This window comes from Oryx dammah, unplaced genomic scaffold (genome assembly GCF_014754425.2).
Source record: "Oryx dammah isolate SB20612 unplaced genomic scaffold, SCBI_Odam_1.1 HiC_scaffold_23, whole genome shotgun sequence".
NCBI classification, from domain to species: Eukaryota; Metazoa; Chordata; class Mammalia; order Artiodactyla; family Bovidae; genus Oryx; species Oryx dammah.
Window position 1 is genome coordinate 43,766,529 of NW_024070207.1, and position 19,804 is coordinate 43,786,332.

The window sequence follows — 19,804 nt, forward strand, 5'->3', positions numbered from 1 at the left end:
ATTCACAACAGCAAAAAAATATAAACAATCCAAATGCCCATTAGCTGACAAATGCATAAACAAAATGTGGTATATCTATTCACTGGAATATTACTGAGTCATAAAAAGGAATCAACTACTGATACATGCTACAATACAAATAAACCTTGAAACCATGCTAAGTGAAATAAGTCAATCACCTGATACTGGTCAGGTCTTTATCTAGGAGTACTGGAAAGTCACTGAAGGCTTTCAAATACACATCTGTGAAAGATCCCTTTGATGCTGTGTGGAAGGTGGACTGGAGTGCAGTAGGAAATGAGATCATCTACTGCAATGATCCAGATAAGTGATAGTGGTAGCTTGGACTTGGATGGCGGTAGGGATGGCAAAGTAGAGAAGTGGATGGATCTGAGAACTCTTTCTGAATTAGAACCTATTGGATTTGCTGAGAACAGATGTAGGAGATAAAGGGAAAGGCGTTATTAAGGATGACTGCTAGGGTTCTAGCTTGAGCTACTGGTAGAAGATGGTGCCATCTGTTGAAAGAGGGAAGACTGGAGGAGGAACAAATGTGAAAGAGATGCTGATGACTTGGACTAGAGTGGCAGTCATGATGATAAAGCACAAGTAGCATCAACAGCCTGTGGTGATGAACTATGTGGGAATAAGATGCAATTCATGTTCTGGTAAGGTACAATGAAGGTCAGAAAGATGCCCTGGAGAAGGAAATGGCAACCCGCTCCAGTATTCTTGCCTGGGAAATCCCATGGACAGAGGAGCCTGGCGGGCTACAGTCCATGGGGTCATAGAAGAGTCAGACACGACTTAGTGACTAAACAACAACAAAGATACAATGAAGGTCAGATCTGAATGTCTATTAAGAACCATGTTGGGACTTCCCTGGTGGTCCAGTGGCTGACACTCCAAGTTCCCAATGCAGGGGGCCCAGGTTTCATCCCTTATCAGGGAACTAGAGCCCACATGCTGCAACTACAGCCTGGTGCAGCTAAATTAAAAAAAAAAGAGAGAGAGAGAGAGAGCTATGCTATTTAATGACAGTGAAACAGAAGTGTTACTATAAGGTGCTCCTGGACAAATGCTGGATCCCCAGCTTTTTAAAATGACCAACAGTACTCAAGATAATAAACTACCACATTGTCCCCATGTAGTAAAAATTTCTGCAAGTGTGCACTTATTACATAAGCAGGAAAACCAAATAACCAGTCATATAATGTTATTATGAAGCAGGGTCATGAAATACTACCCCAAACACTTATTCCATCCCAGTTCCTGTATCAAATCAGAAGACTGAGGACCACCATCATTGGAATAATGAGTTTCAGAAGAGTGTCTACTGGCACTGTTGCCAAGGGAGTTGGCGCACTAGTCTGAATGCCGGCAGCACTTCCTGTGTGTACCTTCAGGAGGATAGCACTGATTACCTGCTGCCTGGGGAGGTTGATCTCATGCGTGGTCTTCTGTCTCTAATAGACTGCAACCTACTGGAAAGCAAGGCTGTGCCTTATATACCTCTACAGTAGGGCACGGGTGTTCAAAGGAAGCTTTTGATTCATATGGATGTTTTCAGAAAAGAAGCCAAAACATTATAGATCCCTTAACCTATATTACTGCAAGCTACATTAATTGTGAAGCTTCAAGAACATCCCCACTCCTTACACAACAGGTGTAACTTACATAATCTGCTCTACCCAGCTGTTACTTATTTGTGACAGCTCCCTCCTGGCTTCTGCTCCCCATTGAGCTGCAGGATTACTACATCTTCCAGTATGATTTCCTAATTTATTCTTTGCCCCAAATCATAACAGAATTATTAATTTTCTTTTTTGATAACAGATTTTAAAAAAAAGATTGAAATTAAGAATAACCAGAGATATCACTGAGGTTTTCCATGATCACAGAACTCAAAAATCCTGCAGTAAAGTAGTACTTATAAACATTTCCATAAAATTCATTCATTAGCCCAAGAATTTAGTCTTCCTTTTGGCAGCCTTTCCTATATAATTATCCTTGACCAAAAACTCTTCACTATGCCTGCTCTTTGGACCTGTTATCCAAAAGGATTTTTAAAATTGGCTGCCTATAAGCTAACAGCTAACCATCACAGAATGGGATGAAGTAATGATGCTAATGAGTGTTGGCTGGGACTATGGGTAAATGGATGGAACATGGAGGAGTTGGGGCAGTGATAAAAGTCAGAATAACTGAAAATCCACGAATTTAGTGATGCTCCAGAGAGGAAACCAGCAAGTGTTGACGCTAAACTGGCAGAAACATCAATACTTTCTGGCTCCCCCACTGGGTGCATCAATTTATCACCGGCAGGTTGCTCTTCTGCTGCAAGTGACAGTGAATACATTCAACGTTCTGCAAAGCGATGACCTATCATCCAGAAGCATGATGTGTACAGCAATGAGAATAAGGTGATGATTGCTGGGAGTTTCAGACAGACTCAGTTCTGCTGCTTCATTAGCTTAATGACCCAGGGTCAGTCATTTCCCTTCTCTGAAAAATACCAGTATTTCCTAACAGTGAAAAAGTTAACAGAGCAGGTCTGACTTCTATTCTTAAAAGTGTCTGCTTACAAGGTTGGTATAGACACAGCTGGTGTCTGGGGAATTGGACGTGGGGAAGGTTCCCACCATCCTAAGTGGTAAGAATAGCTCACTGTGTTGGCATAACGTTATGGTTTATGCTAAATACATGTTTTCCTTCTGAGAGTCTGAAATTCTGCATGTACCAGGCAGAGGGTGTGTGTCTATGTGACCAGCTCCCAGTAAAAACTCTGGGCACTGAGTCTCTAAGACGCTCCCTTTGGAGACAACACATTGCTGGGAGGAATTAAGCACAACCTGTGTGACTCCACTGGGAGAGGACTGTTGGGAGCTGTGCCTGGGTTCCTGCAGACATGGCCTCTTGAGCCTTTTCCCTTTGCTGACTTTGCTTTGGAGCCTTTCTCTATAATAAATCAGAGCTGTGAGGACAACTGTATGCTGAGTCTTCTGAGTTTGGCCAGTAAGCCATCGAACCTGGGCGTGGTTCTGGGGACCTCTGGCACAATTGGTATGTGCTGAATAGCTTACCAAACTTCAACAATCATGCCAAGTAGGTGTGATGTTCATTCTATAGGTGAAGAAAGGAGACTTCAGAAACAGGAACAGAGTGTACACAGAAAATAAACATTTCAGTGTTTATCAAATATGTGTGTGAAAGTCACTCAGTCGTGTCTGACTCTTTGCAACCCCATGGACTATACAGTCCATTAAATTCTCCAGGCCAGAATACTGGAGTGAGTAGCCATTCCCTTCTCCAGGTTATTGAATATGGATGTTCTCCAATTTTTGTGAACTGAGTAACTACTTGGAATGCCTGCTAAATATGCAGTTTCCTGGCACCTATCACCTGAGACTTGGATTCAGTAGGTTTGAGGCTCAAGAGTTTCTATTTCTAATAAGATTCCCAGATGATTCTTCTGCAGGTAGTCTACCACACTTTGGGGAACACTTTGATGTACAGGAACTACAGTGCCCAATTCCCAAGCTAGGATGTAAATGGCAAAACCAGGACTTGCACTAACCCTTTTAAACAAGGTTAAGGCTCTTTTCTCAACAAAACTGCTTCCCTCAAACTCCACAATTCCTCTGGTTGCTCTGCCTTCTCACTGCAGGTATCCACCCAGCACCAAATACCAAGTGGAATCCGGATTCCAAATAATGCTCTTGGGAGAGTGAATTCTGCAGCTTTGGTTTTCAAAAAGATTTGATGTGCTGGTGGCAACAAAAAATATAAGCTTATGCATAGGATTTAACAAAAAGAATATGGATTTGCTTATAATTTTAGAAGTTGAGAACAGGATATGGGTTATAGTTTTCTGTGACTGGCCAACAAAGGGAAAGGCACTAAAGATAATCTTTTTCGCTGATCGAGAAACTAGCGTCAAGTAAATGGTAAAGCTTTTCTTTTTTAAGTGGGTAGGAAAGTATAATTTTTTTCTCATTTAGAATAAATATAGTGTAGTATTTTGTAACTGAAAGGATGTTATTTTTAGTGCCATGCATTCATTGGTAGCCCAGTCTGAAATGCCTAAGCTTCTCAGTAGCTGGTTATTTTTCAACTTCTATTACTGACTCAGACTATGCTATCAATTCAGAAAGTATTTATTGAGCATCTACTGTTTACTTGATGCTCTGCTAAAGGCATAATCATTATCAAGAAAACTGCTGATTTTTTCAATATCTACAGGAAAAAGAGACTAGAAAAATATAGCCACACTACTTTATGACAACATATAATGGAGGAGTCTAAAAAAAAATACACAGTATCTGCTTGAACAGGGTAATCTTCACCAATCCTCCCATATTTTATTAAATAAATATAGGGCAAAAAATTGATGACAATCTGTATTTCACAAATACATATTAACCTCCCGAATTTGGATATCCACAGTCCAATATTATCTATAACCCTCAAATAATCAGTAAGTCAGCCAAACCAGCAATCCCTCCACACATTTCAGGAAGTGTGGGGCTGCCTGCCAATGTACTGGCACAGGGCACCCCACACCCATATCTGCAGTGCTGAGTACTCATTCATCACTAAACTGCGGTAGTGTTAACATATGCTGCAGTCGTGCTGTTTGTTTTACAGTCACCACTGATCTACCCTTATCCTAGGCCAGAAAGGTTAGTGTTAAGTGAATGTAAACAAACTTGAAAATAGCACCTACTTCACTTATGGAAGCCTAGAACCTCACTCTGCCCAACCAGAAAATTCCTTCCAATCCGAAGAATTCCAGATGCAAAAGATTATTCCATATAAAGCACTACATATGTACAGGAACTCCACCACCTTGAGGGGAAAAAAGTGTTTTTCATTTGTGTCCCATGCTTCCACCTCTTTGGGAGAACTTATACCATGTTAGACAAGCAGTCAACCTTAATGATTTTTTCCCATCACTCAACAAACCAGTATTTGAACTCACTCATGAGCTAGTTCTCTGCACATCATCCAGAGGCAGGGATGTTAGTTATGGTTCTCTAGGGGTCACTAGTAGCTCAGATGGTAAAGAATCTGCCTGCAATGCAGGAGACCCTGGCTGGATTCCTGGGTTGGGAAGATCCCCTGGAGGAGGGCATGGCAACCCACTCCAGTATTCTTGCCTGGAGAATCCCCATGGAAAGAAGAGCCTGGGCTACAGTCCATGGGGTCACAAAGAGTCAGACATGAGTAACTAAGCACAGCACAGGGGTCACTGGCTATACTTTACCTTTCAGAACCCACTGCAGTCGCTGGTCAACCGGCAGCCTACATGAGGAAACAAGCTCACCTGGATAGTTGTATCAATATGAAATTGGCCAGCTTTACCTGCTCAAATCTCACTTCTGCTAAAAGCTCATTAAGAGCACTGGAAACTACCTGATTTATAGGCACTCAGTATCACCCACTAAAAGGTTGAATTATGCACAATAATCATAAACAGAAGAAGCAAACAGTAAACCCTTATAGGTGTTCAGAAGACATTCCAAGTTTTATGTTGCTGAATCAGTAAAACCCAGATCAGGATTTTAAAAAAAAGACAAAACTTGTTTTCACGTTATCTAATATTTACTTCAAGTAGTAGTGATTCATTCCTAAATAGGTGTCCCACTTTACAGAGAATCAGACTAACATCTATTTGCAAAAGAGCCCTTTGCCATGTCTAGGTCATACTGAAGGTGTCAAATGCAACAAATCCCTTTTTATCTGAAATCCAAACAACCAGAAAATAATTGAAATTGTTCACTCTATTTCTGGTAGAAAGACAAACAAGTAAGTATATAATAGTAACTTATTCACAAAAAAGCAAGTTGCATGGTTTGTCACAAATGTGTTACAGAGCAGTCACCACATCCTCTAAATCTATAGCCGTGTACATAATGACCATTAACGCTCATGAAGACAGGGAGTTTGTCTTGCTCACCAATGTGTCCCAGGGCCTACTATAGTGCCCAGTACATAACAGATGTTCAGTGAATATTTGTTGAATGAAATAATGCTCTGCAAGATCATAAAATGGTGTAATCATCTAAGAGATTATACTATGGTCAGTATAGCTTTGTTGTTAGATATATTTATTCTAATAGTTTAAAAATTGGTAATCAGTACACACCAATGTTTAGGTTCTGATCACAGTTCCAATATGGAGGGGTGTCCCCACACCAACAAGCAATTCTCAGACATAACCTGAGTGTCCCATAATTCAACTTATTTCTGACTAGAGGTAGCATCAGATACCCCAGGTTAGGCACTCAGTCCCATAAGACTCCCCCAGCCAGCCACTTCATACACCAGCAGCAGGTCCAGGTTATCAGCTGTGTTTCTGACCAACTGACTACAATCTGGGCTTCCCAACAACCTCCACCTGGGGTTTCAGACACCAGCCTCAAGTCCAGGTTGTTACCAGTACTTTTGACTGACTGACTATAAATCAGAGGTTCCGTCTTTGGTTTCATTAATTTGCTAGAGTGGCTTACAGAACTCAGAGAATCATTTTACTTCCTAGATCACTGGTTTATTACACAAGGATCAGCCAAATGGAGGAAATGCATAGGGCAAGGAATGGGGAAAGGGCACGGAGCTTCTGTGCTCTCTAGGAGCACGGCCTGCTCTTCACAAATCTCCAACCTGGAAGTTCTCCAAACCCTGTTTTTTGAAGGTGGGGGGGGGATTTATACAGGCTTCATTAATAGGCATGATTGACTAACCCATTGGTCACTGGTGACTCAATCACCAGGCCCTCTGCAATCCCCAGAAATCAGGGGTTTGGAACTGAAAGTTCCAAGCCTCTAATAAAAGGGTTGGTTTCCCTGGTGACCAGCCGCCAACCAGAGATGCTTTCCCAATTCACCTCATTAACATTATAAAAAACACCTTTATTGCTCTCAAAGTCGGAAATGCCAAGGGTTTTAGGAGCTCTGGGCCAGAAACAGGCAAAGACCAAATACACATATATATTTGTTATTATAAATCAACCTGGAAGCTCTCCAAACCTTGCTGATTGGGTGTATCACACCCAATTAACTAGAACTCCTCATTTTTAACCATTTTTTCATAAGAATTTCATAAATATCACTATGAGCAGAAGCTATTATGTGAAACATAAAAATTTTTCATTCAAATATTTATCAAACACCTACTATGCACCAGGCACTGTGCCAACTGTCCCTGCTCCCAGCAGCTTTCAACGTCTAGGGCAGCCTTTTTCAACTGAAGTTCCTCATCTACAGATGCATGCACAGGAGATAAGTATAACATAAAACAGATTCTCTAGGGCATTAGGAGTTGATTCTCTCCCAGGGGAGAAAAACTAATGTAAAGTGCCACAGAAATTAAAAGGAAATGACAGGGGCTTACCTGGTGTCCAGTGGTTAAGAATGCGGTTCCACTGTAGGAGGTGTGGATTTGATCCCTGGTGGGGGAAGTTCTTTATGCATGGAAAAGGAACCCCCGCCCTCAAAGAAATTACAATACGATAATAAAAGTTTTTGCTTTTAATAGGGGCAAATTCACCTGTTAAACCCAGCCATGGGGACTTCCTGGGTGGTCCTCTGGCTGGGACTTTAAGCTCCCAAAGCAGGGCGCCCGGGTTTGATCCCTAGTCTGGGAACTGGATCCCAGGGGCCACAACTGATGCCCAGTGCAGCCAAAATAAATAATTAATTTTTAAAAAAATCCAGCCATGTATGAACTACCTGGTAGGAGCAAAGATGAACAGGCCATTTGTAATGTTGGTGTAAATGCAAAAATACTGCACTACATACATTCAGATAAATTTCTAAACATAATAAAACTCATCAATATTTTCCTTGCTCAGCAATGTCAGGCTGAGGATTTTAGTAAAGTGAAACAAGAAAAAAATATATAATTACTCTGATAATATTAATTCAAAGAGAAAACAAAAAACCTTGCTCCAAAAAGACCCCCAAATTACCTGAATTTTATTCACTGTCTCCATATATTGCTTCACTAAGTTGGTCTTGCCTTGGATTTGAGGCAGCAGACAGATGGGCCCCAAGCTGAGCAGCTGGAGTTTGTCCCCTGTGGACAGATACTCCAAGACAAAGATAACAGCCAGAGCAGAGGAGCTGCCCAGATAAGAGACAGACCACACATTCCTCATTCTCGAGGTCAAGGAGGCCTTCCTGACTACACAGGCACAGAAAGCCTCCTTGGATGTCAAGAGGGGATGCACCCCATAGTAGGCAATGTAAACCTACCCAGAGGCCTCTTCACTAGACTCCATCTTGGCTAAAAGAAGTGGATGCACACATGGGAAGATACTGAGATAAACCAAACTGCAGACTCAGAGCCAGGCAGAGCAAGATTATGAGGCAAAGGAAACCCGGAAGAAATACCCCATGTAAGTGACTCAAACTACCACGAGGGCACAACTCTCTCTCTGAGCCCACCCATGGAAGTCTATCCACACGTACACTTTTTCCTAATAAACACTTTACTTATTTCACTAATTTCCATCTCTTTGTGGCAATTCATTTCTACAAAGCCAAAGGGCCAGGGTCTTGTCACAGGCCACTGGCCCTGGAGGTCTAGTGGCCAGGATTGCTGCCACCTGCCTTCAATCTCTGGCCAAAACAGAAATCCTGCTTCAAGCCACTGCAGGTAAAGGCCACCAGAGATCAGACTCAAAGAAATACATTAGCTACCTATTTCATTATTTTGAATTATTTTATCTTATTTTGAATTTTTCTTAAAATTCCTTATGCAGTCAACTTCTTTCCAGTCCTGGGTGTCTTTGACAGATACAACATTTTCTATGTGATGATATTACTATATGCTGCATGCTTTATGGAGACAAAACAGTTTGAGAGCTAATAGAATCAGAGAGGTTTTTTTTTTTTTTTTCCCCAGTATTTCAACTTGAAACTTAAGCTTTTATATATCAATGATCTAGAAATTCACACCTGTTTCATATCACTCTGACAGGCTAGTTAAATAGCATCCACCTGGCCAAGTCCCCTAAATTACTTTATCAAGTAATGTCTTGTTTGTTAGCATGAAATAAGTGAGTAAACCAAATGGGGGGAATTCTTGTTGTTTAGATTTTCATTAAACCTTTCAACTCATGTGAAAATGCTAGTGTAATCACTATGAAAGTCACGAAGAGTAAAAGATAGAATAAAAGTCCCTGACACTTAAGTTTCAATTAGTCCAGATTTCCAATTAAACATTCTTTTAATGGAAAGTAAATTGTACAAAAAAAAACTACCATTATTTATTTTATTTATGGAGACTGGAGATGTTGACTGGGAATAGGCTATATAGTTTTTATTATACTCTTAGACATCCAACTCTTAAATCTTTTAAGATATCCCCTACATATCTAAATCCGAAAATCCTACACCAAATCCACCAATTTCTTTCTACCACAAAATTGTCAGAAGGAAAGTCGTAATTCATCAGAAAGGAAACAAGACAATTTTTTAATGGCAAAGACATCAAGGCCATGTCTTTAAAAACTACAATGAATCACTATTTCTTTTAGCTCAAGCTAAAGAACTTTCCCTTATGGCAGAAAGTGAAGAGGAACTAAAAAGCCTCTTGATGAAAGTGAAAGAGGAGAGTGGGAAAGTTGGCTTAAAACTCAACATTCAGAAAACGAAGATCATGGCATCTGGTCCCATCACTTCATGGGAAATAGATGGGGAAACAGTGGAAACAGTGTCCGACTTTACATTTCTGGGCTCCAAAATCACTGCAGATGGTAAGTGCAGCCATGAAATTAAAAGACGCTTACTCCTTGGAAGGAAAGTTATGACCAAAACCTAGATAGCATATTCAAAAGCAGAGACATTACTTTGCCAACAAAGGTCAGTCTAGTCAAGGCTATGGTTTTTCCAGTGGTCATGTATGGATCTGAGAGTTGGACTGTGAAGAAACCTTAGCGCTGGCGAATTGATGCTTTTGAATTGTGGTGTTGGAGAAGACTCTTGAGAGTCCCTTGGACTGCAAGGATATCCAACCAGTCCATTCTAAAGGAGATCAGCCCTGGGTGTTCTTTGGAAGGAATGATGCTAAAGCTGAAACTCCAGTACTTTAGCCACCTCATGTGAAGAGCTGACTCATTGGAAAAGGCTCTGATGCTGGGAGGGATTGGGGGCAGGAGGAAAAGGTGACGACAGAGGATGAGATGGCTGGATAGCATCATGAACTCGATGGACATGGGTTTGAGTGAACTCTGGGAGTTGGTGATGGACAGGGAGGCCTAGCGTGCTGTGATTCATGGGGTCGCAAAGAGTTGGACACGACTGAGCTACTGAATTGAACTGAAAGAACTTTCTCTTTCAAAACTGGAAAACCTGGGCCTAGAGAAATAAATGGCGTTTTAAAAACGATTTGTCAAACACTGCTGCTGCTGCTAAGTTGCTTCAGTCGTGTTGACTCTGTGCAACCCCATAGACGGCAGCCCACCAGGTTCCCCTGTCCCTGGGATTCTCCAGGCAAGAACACTGGAGTAGGTTGCCATTTCCTTCTCCAATGCATGCAAGTGAAAAGTGAAAGTGAAGTCGCTCAGTCGTGTCAGACTCTTAGCGACCCCATGGACTGCAGCCTACCAGGCTCCTCCGTCCATGGGATTTTCCAGGCAAGAGTACTGGAGTGGGTTGCCACTGCCTTCTCTACTGAGCTGTAAAAGATGATACTACTTCCCATGTTAGGTTTAAAATCTAAGTGAGAGTCGTTCAGTTGTGTCTGACTCTTTGCAACCCCATGGACTATACAGTCTATGGAATTCTCCAGGCCAGAATACTAGGTAGCCTTTCCCTTCTCCAGGGAATCTTCCCAACCCAGGGATTGAACCCAGGTCTCCTGCACTGTGGGCCAATTCTTTACCAACTGAACCACAAGGGAAGCCTTAAAATGTAAAGCCCTGTCCTAACATGTAGTATCTAGTTTTCAGTGACCAAGAACTACAATCAACATCACTGGAATTTATATTACATTCAAAGTCAATTTCAGATGTACACGGGTACACAAGAAAAACAATTCTGAAAGGAATTCATAGCCCCATCTCCAAAATATAAAAGCACACAACTTAGACTACATCTATATTACTGTCCAAGGCAAGCTAAGCTAAGTCACTTCAGTCGTGTCTGACTCTGTGCGACCCCATAGACGGCAGCCCACCAGGCTCCCCCGTCCCTGGGATTCTACAGGCAAAAACACTAGAGTGGGTTGCCATTTCCCTCTCCAATGCATGGAAGTGAAACGTGAAAGACGAACCTAAATCTTTAGTTGTATCCTTCTAGTGATGTAGTGGGAGTGCCACTCAGTCTCTACCAAGGAAAAGATGAGGACAACATTTTGCTTACTGACTACAGGAGCTAAAAACCGCACCCCCCCCCACACACAACTATTTCTGAAGTCATTCTTTAGCAGTAAGTATTTGATAGTATATTTCACATTCCGTCCAAGGGTTTGCAAATTAATTCCTTGCCCTAGGCCTAGGGCTCAGATACAACTCCTGAGAAGCTTTCAGTTTACTGCACTGGTAGAAATTCTGGAGACTTAACCAGAGTCATGGTTGCTCAGGAAAATGCGAGCAGTCGAGTATTCCAGCAGAAACAATGAGGTCAAAGCTCCTTTCAGTATGAGCATATTCTACGCAGAGATCTTGGACGGGGATGCAAAGTACTAGCCTCAAAACCTGCAGGCTGGCACCTCAACAACTGCTGCAAATTCTACTGCATGCCCTGCCTTCCCCGGCCAGCAGTGCTTCCTTACTAGACTCAAACAATGCAGACCACTCTGAGCAAAAGAAAGATGAAGGGGGCTTTTAGACTGATACTTTTAGACTGGTTGTTTGGTTTCAAATCTTTAAATCCTTAAAAAAGGCGGGGGGGAGTCATCATCTCAATGTTGAGCTAACGAATATATTACGAACCACAGTCCAGTTGTTTTCCAGTATAAGAATGCCATGTGAAAAGATTATCCTCTTCCGAAATATTACAATTAGTCCTCTTTGTCACCTTTCCTTTTCTAACACCCCCAAACAACACTCAGGATCACAAGAATCTACATGAAATAGAACTATGAAGCACAATCCTCTTTTACCTTCTCAGGCTAAATGTGAGAAACCAATTTTAGTCACTTGCTTTAGCAAAGCATACAGTACAAGCCAATTCCTACGGATTTCAAAATCCTGATAGGCACAACCTCTATTGCTGTGCCACAGGTAAACCTGCTCCAATTTCATAAGACATGCTTCTGGTGAGGTAAACCTTTAGAAAAACATTAACAGCACTCTTGGGATAATAGCCTAGAAGGGGACGTACAATTACTTCGTTTAGCCAGGGTACATTTGTGAAAGTTTCAAATGCAGAAAAAATAATGAGAGCAAATTCATCCGAAACGTGAAAAATGCTAGCAATACTTCGATTACGAATAATCGCAGGAAAACAGCCAAACCGACAAGTTCTTAAACAGATCTTGTAAGGGGGGTTGCTAGGCGCGCACAGCACTCAACCATTTCTCCTAAGGCCAGAAAAATCCACATTTATTGACGAATCCTTCCTTTCACATTACTGGCAGAAATAAAATCCTATTTCCGCCACCTCATCTTGCAATTAAGGAAGTTGCTACTAATAGCAGCATAGAAGTAGATGGTCCCGGTTTCACTCCATTCTTCACGTACCCTCTAGGAGTGAACAGGTTACTCAAGAAAGTCAGTAATCGGTTTTCCGGGTGCCAAACTCCCTCGGCAATAAAATTCCCTCTTCTGGGGATCGTAGAGGGGGAGTCGACGTGGACGGAGGCGTCCAGCCGCAGCCCGCCTCCTCCCCTGGGTCAAGGTCTGGGCCGTTCGGTGCTCGGCGAGGCTTCGGCCCCGGCGCTCGCTTGGTAGCGGCGGTGCCGCCTCCTCGCGTTTCCACCTCGACTCAACCCACCCCGACGATCGCCCCCGCTCTTATTAAACCCTCAAGGTGAGAGGCTCAGGCTGGGTCTCCAAAGTTTGCCCGGCCTCGGGTGAGCAGCCGGCTGAGCCCGGCCCCAGCCTCCCAACCCTCAGACCCCAGGGCTTTTTTGGACCACGGTGACAGGTCTAGGTTTACCTCCATGTGCTCATGGCAGAGGAAACAAAAGAAAGCAACCTCCCTGATAATAAAACGCCATCTTCGAGTAACTGGCACACCGAGGGACCCTTGGGTCGGTCCCCCCGGGGGGGTCCCCCACCATCCAGCTCGGAGGGCGCCCCCCCGCCGTCCGCGGCAGTTTGTAAGGAACAGCCCAGGGAAGCTCCGGATAAATGGGCCGGGGTCGGGGTGGAGTGGCGGGGTGCTCCGAGAGCCCTATCTGACTCGCCACCCCGACCGCCCCGGGCAGCGTCGTTTCAGTGAAAATGTAAGAGCGGGCGCTGCTGGTGTCTCCCAGAGACGCAGTCTTCCCCTCAGGAAACTGTTCTGAGGGACCGGGCGAAGGGGCTGGCGAGCAAGCGAACCGACACGCGGGGAGCCGCAGCGAGTGTACTTACAAAACGATTAAAGCTCCGGCGGAACATCGCGTCGAAGGCTGCCGGGCGCCGAGCTGGACTCTACTGGGCTGTCTGAGAAGGTGCCGTCCACACACGACACTGCGGCGTGGGCCGGCGGCGCGAAACGGTCGGCGAGGCTCGCGGCCCCGCCAACCGCCGGCCCTCCGAACTCCCCCCGCCCCACCTCACTCACCGCCCCCCCCGCCCCGCCCCGCCCCGCCCCGCCCCGCCCCGCGCCGGGGGCGGCGGCCCCGCCTCTCCCGCAGCAGCCCGCGGAGATAGCGAGCCGAACGCGCGGGGGAGGGATGGCGGAGGAGCGCTAGGCTCCTCCTGCGGGAGGGGGACGCCCAGAGCTCTCCACCAGCGCCGGGCTCGGCACCCCGCTGTCTGCACTCTTCCCTGCCGCGGAGCCACCGCCTGCTTCTCCGCGGTCAGCCCGCGTGCGCCCGCCCCGCTCGCGGCCACGGGGGACCCTCCCGAGGCTCCCCGCGCCTCACCTCGCCTCAGCCCGACACTACTCCCTGGCTCGTGCGGGAGCCGCAGCCTACCCTGCCCCGGCCCTAATTCGTCCGCCGCTCCGCTTCGCTCACAGCCCCTCCTCGGTCCGCGGCAGCCTCGCCGGCCGTCCCGCACTCGGGCCGGGGAGCCACGGTGCAGCCTGCCGGCCCGCCCCGAACCTGCCAGGCAACGGGGCTCCCCGCTCCCCGCGGGGCGGAGCCGGGCTTTGCGTGAGGAGCAGGGACCGGCGGGGCGCTGTGGAGACCCCAGCGCAGGCGGGGCGCGGGCCGGGGGACTAGTTATAAGAGCCCCCCTCCTCGGGTGCCGAGGCGCGGATCTCCCCACTACCCTCGCTTCGCTCAGCTATCTACGCGCCTTTCCCTCAGGTTTTTTCTCATCCTGTCTCCCCACCTAAACCATCTCACTTCCACTTTCTCTCTGAGGTTGTAAAGTCAGGCTTTGTGTCGCCGCTGCTGCGCAGCGGGGCGGGATTTCCCTGCCACCCCCAACTCCCCCTCCCGCCTATACCCCAAGCCTGTCCCTCCCGCCCCCGCCCCTTTGCTTCTCGCAGAGCAGCCTGGGAGTTGTAGTCCCGCCATGCCTCCGATTCCGCCTAGTACCGCGGGCTGGGAGCTCCCCCACTCGCCCGCTCTGGGTTTGCCCAGAGGGTTGAAGGAGGAAGCGGCTGAGACCTCAGGGCTGAACCGCGGTTCTCGGCTCGGGCTGGAAGTGGAGGCCACTACGCTCTTTAGATTCCCCGCGGTGGGAAATGTGAAAAGAATCTGCGAGGCAAAGCCACGAATGCCCGGAAGCTTCCCTGGGACGCGAAAAATTGTTCACCAGGAAACGCTCTACCCTCTCGGCTCCTAGTTTAGAATTGGAGTTTGCGAAACTTTAAACTTTACATAGGAAAGCCGAAGCTAAAATTGCCTTGAGACTGGCCATCCCAACGCCCACGTCTCTGTTTGCACCGCACTTTACGGCGTGCCCCGAGGCTGCTGGAGCAGAATGTAGATTCCTCTGCAAAAGTAAAGAAGAAATTAGTCGAAGGAGATCAGAGGGATTAACAGGAGCCTCTGCCGCGCCACCGTCTCCTGCCAGCGAAGCGCTGGGGACAGGGCCAGCTGCACCATGAGCCTCGCCTGGAGTCGTGAAGGGCCTTTAATGCTGGGCACGGGCACTTCTCCTTTCCACTCGGGTTTAGATCCATTTCAACAGATCTTTCGTGGGCATTTTCTTTGTATTCGGCTGTGTTAGGGGCTGGATACGGCGACTTCTGAAAAGACCTCCCCAGCGTGTGTGTGTGTGGGGGTGCCCCACTGTGGTAAGGGGCTACCCACCTGCAAAATCAGCAGGTTAGAAAGTCCTGGCTGCTAGATGAGAGGCTTCAAGTGCTGAAACCGCCGATGCACCTCAAAAGGGGGTCTGGGAAGCTTTCTCGAAAGCACTGGAGGTTAAAATGGACCTTGCTATGTGAGAAGGCTTTAGAAGGAGCTCCGTGGGCAAAGTCCAGGGTGGAGGGAGGGGTAAGCGAGGACGTGCCAGATGATCTAAGAAAAAGAACACACTCTCTGGGCAGACGCCTAGGATGTGTGGGCAGGAATGGCCCCCAAGAGAACTCTAAAACTCTAAAACCCATTCAGTTTAGTTCAGTCGCTCAGTCGTGTCCGACTCTTAGCGACCCCATGATCACAGCTCGCCAGGCCTCCCTGTCCATCACCAACTCCCAGAGTTCACTCAAACTCATGTCCATTGAGTCGGTGATGCCATCCAGCCATCTCATCCTCTGTCGTCCCCTTTTCCTCCTGCCTCCAATCCCTCAGGGTCTTTTCCACTGAGTCAACTCTTCACATGAGGTGGCCAAAGTACTGGAGTTTCAGCTTCAGCATCAGTCTTTCCAATGAACACCCAGGACTGGTCTCCTTTAGGACGGACTGGTTGGATCTCCTTGCAGTCCAAGGGACTCTCAAGAGTCTTCTCCAGCACCACAGTTCAAAAGCATCAATTCTTCGCTGCTTAGCTTTCTTCACAGTCCAACTTTCACATCCATACATGACCACTGGAAAAACCATAGCCTTGACTAGAGAGACCTTTGTTGGCAAAGTAATGTCTCTGCTTTTGAATATGCTATCTAGGTTGGTCATATCTTTCCTTCCAAGGAGTAAGCGTCTTTTAATTTCATGGCTGCAATCACCATCTGCAGTGATTTTGGAGCCCCAAAACATAAAGTCTGACCCTGTTTCCACTGTTTCCCCATCGATTTCCCATGAAGTGATGGGACCAGATGCCATGATCTTAGTTTTCTGAATGTTGAGCTTTAAGCCAGCTTTTTCACCCTCCTCTTTCACTTTTATCAAGAGGCTCTTTAGTTCTTGTTTGCTTTCTGCCATAAGGGTGGTGTTATCTGCATATCTGAGGTTATTGATATTTCTCCCTGCAATCTTGATTCCAGCTTATGCTTCTTCCAGCCCAGCGTTTCTCATGATATACTATGCATAGAAGTTAAATAAGCAGGGTGACCATATGCAGCCTTGACGTACCCCTTTTCCTATTTGGAACCAGTCTGTTGTTCATGTCCAGTTCTAACTGTTGCTTCCTGACCTGCATACAGGTTTCTCAAGAGGCAGGTCAGGTGGTATGGTATTCCATCTCTTTCAGAATTTTCCACAGTTTATTGTGATCCACACAGTCGGTAAAGCAGAAATAGATGTTTTTCTGGAACTCTCTTGCTTTTTCCATGATCCAGAGGATGTTGGCAATTTGATCTCTGGTTCCTCTGCCTTTTCTAAAACCAGCTTGAACATCTGGAAGTTCACGGTTCACATATTGCTGAAGCCTGGCTTGGAGAATTTTGAGCATTACTTTACTAGCGTGTGAGATGGTGCAATTGTGGGGTAGTTTGAGCATTCTTTGGCATTGCCTTTCTTTGGGATTGGAATGAAAACTGACCTTTTCCAGTCCTGTGGCCACTGCTGAGTTTTCCAAATTTGCTGGCATATTGAGTGCAGCACTTTCACAGCATCATCTTTTGGGATTTGAAATAGCTCAACGGGAATTCCATCACCTCCACTAGCTTTGTTCGTAGTGATGCTTTCTAAGGCCCACTTGACTTCACATTCCAGGATGTCTGCCTCTAGATGAGTGATCACACCATCGTGATTATCTGGGTCGTGAAGCTGTTTTTTGTACAGTTCCTCTGTGTATTCTTGCCACCTCTTCTTAATATCTTCTGCTTCTGTTAGGTCCATACCATTTCTGTCCTTTATTGAGCCCATCTTTGCATGAACTGTTCCCTTGGTATCTCTAATTTTCTTGAAGAGATCTCTAGTCTTTCCCATTCTGTTGTTTTCCTCTATTTCTTTGCATTGATTGCTGAGGAAGGCTTTCTTATCTCTCCTTGCTATTCTTTGGAACTCTGCATTCAGATGCTTATATCTTTCCTTTTCTCCTTTGCTTTTGGCTTCTCTTCTTTTCACAGCTATTTGTAAGGCCTCCTCAGGCAGCCATTTTGCTTTTTTGCAATTTTTTTCCATGGGGCTGGTCTTGATCCCTGTTTCCTGTACAATGTCACGAACCTCTGTCCATAGTTCATCAGGCACTCTATCAGATCTAGTCCCTTAAATCTATTTCTCACTTCCACTATATAATCATAAGGGATTTGATTTAGGTCATACCTGAATGGTCTAGTGGTTTTCCCTACTGTCTTCAATTTAAGTCTGAATTTGGCAATAAGGAGTTCATGATCTGAGCCACAGTCAGCTCCTGGTCTTGTTTTTGCTGACTATATAGAGCTTCTCCATCTTTGCTTGCAAAGAATATAATCAGTCTGATTTCGGTGTTGACCATCTGGTGATGTCCATGTGTAGAGTCTTCTCTTGTGTTGTTGGAAGAGAGTGTTTGCTATGACCAGTGTGTTCTCTTGGCAAAACTCTATTAGCCTTTGCCCTGCTTCATTCCATACTCCAAGGCCAAATTTGCCTGTTACTCCAGGTGTTTCTTGACTTCCTGCTTTTGCATTCCCCATTAGGATCTTCAGAAACACCTGGGAAGTCTGCACTTGATAGTGTGAGCCACTACAGTAGCCCGTCCTCATTGCCTTAAATGCAAGGCACGTAAGGTAGGTTCCCAAACTGTTCTGGTTGCCTAGAAGTAAAACCGTCCATTTCCACTTCTTTCTCTATTGTGATTCCTTGCATTTACTCACCCTTGTGGCCACATCTAAGGATTTTTAAGATTTATATTAGATGTCTATTGATCTGCTGTTGTTTAGTCCCTCAGTCCCCGCCAGGCTCCTCTGTCCACGGGATTTCCTGGACAAGAATACTGGGGTAGGTTGCCATTTCCTTCTCCAGGAGATCTTTCCAACCCAGGGATCTAACCTGTATCTCCTGCATTGGCAGGCTTATTCTTTAACACTGAACCACCTGGGAAGCCCGATCAGATATTAGGATATTTTGTTATATTGGCAAAATGGATCTAAGATTTTGCTCTCTAATATTTCAATGATTTATTTTCAAATAGAAAAAGTTTTACTGACTACTTTTGTTGAGGAGAATGACTAATGTAATTTAATTCACTTATTGTTTGTTGAATACCTACTATGTGGCAGGCACTTTTCTAGATACTGACTGGAATTTGTGGGTTGAAGAGGTTGTTGTCAATTGTTCTAGGCATAAGTCTAGAATCCTTATCAATAAGAGACATCGTTATCAGTAAAATAGGTAAATAGAAAATGAATTTAGACATTTTGATATGCAAGTGCTTACTAGTAAATAATAAGTAATATCTTTCCATATGCAATTCGTTAAATAAATTGAAAAAATGTACTTAGCTTATAGATTCAAACAGACCAACTTAAAAAATTTTAGAGAACTGGATATTGGTTTTCGGTGTTCTCTCACACATCATTGTGTATTTTCTCATATACCATTGCCATTTTATCCAGCTTAAAAGCAAAGCTTTTAGGATCTCCCAAGATATAGAAATATTGTTGGTCAAATTTTCATTTGTTACTGTAATTCCACCGTCTCTCCCTCATCTTCCTAGTTTGTTGCATCACAACACCTGTATTCATGGGTCCAGACTAATTTGCTTGACTATAAAAATGCAATCCCACAAAAATCAAATATGCTCAGCAAAACCTGCAATTTATGCAAGGTAGTTTCTTTCCTATCCAAATGCAACCTGAATTAGAGTTACTCTCACACACATTCAGATTACTTTGTGAGTTTTTTTTTTTTTAAGACAAGAAGAAATTATTTTTGTTCTTTTCAGTGCCTCTTCACAGCTTCCAAAGAAAACCCAGGTGTTGTAGGAAGCTGTTGTCAATGGCTATGAAAAGCAGACCATCAGCCAGCATTTTCATTTGGCCAGTTCCATAAACAGAACTGCAAAAACTAACTTCTGGCTGTCTGAACTGTCAGACCCCATGGTATATAACACGACTCTCATGGTGCCTCAGCTGACTGCAGCTGAAGCCCCAGGCTCCTTGTAGGCAGGAGTTCAGAGGAAGCAGTCTCCTGTCCTTTTTACCATCTCAACTCGACTAGTGCTAATGCATACTGTCTCAGAAATGGAAGGGAAACTGTTCTCCCTTGACCGTTTCAATTCTGCTGCCCTATTTCTGTGCAAGCCCCTCGGTCGTCTCGACCCCTCAGAAATCTCACCATGGCAAGTGGGTAGACCATCCAGTGAGGACTGGAGGCTGTCCAGGCTTGGGAAGGAGGGAGGCAAACTGCTGCTTGGATCAATTGGTTGGTCAGCAATTCGGGGATTCAGCAG

The 19,804-nt window shown here is 45.1% G+C and overlaps 1 protein-coding gene across 4 annotated transcripts in view; it reads right to left on the reverse strand.

The window, feature by feature from the left end:
- Window positions 1-13,705, reverse strand: part of ATP11C (ATPase phospholipid transporting 11C) — a 172,102-nt gene extending 158,397 nt beyond the window's left edge. For all 4 annotated transcript variants that reach the window (XM_040265388.1, XM_040265387.1, XM_040265386.1 and 1 more), the window contains exon 1: window positions 13,526-13,705. In XM_040265388.1, the coding sequence (XP_040121322.1) occupies window positions 13,526-13,552 (27 nt within the window). In that variant the 5' untranslated portion in view covers window positions 13,553-13,705. The remainder of the gene's footprint in view (window positions 1-13,525) is intronic.
- Between the last annotated feature and the right edge of the window lie 6,099 nt (window positions 13,706-19,804).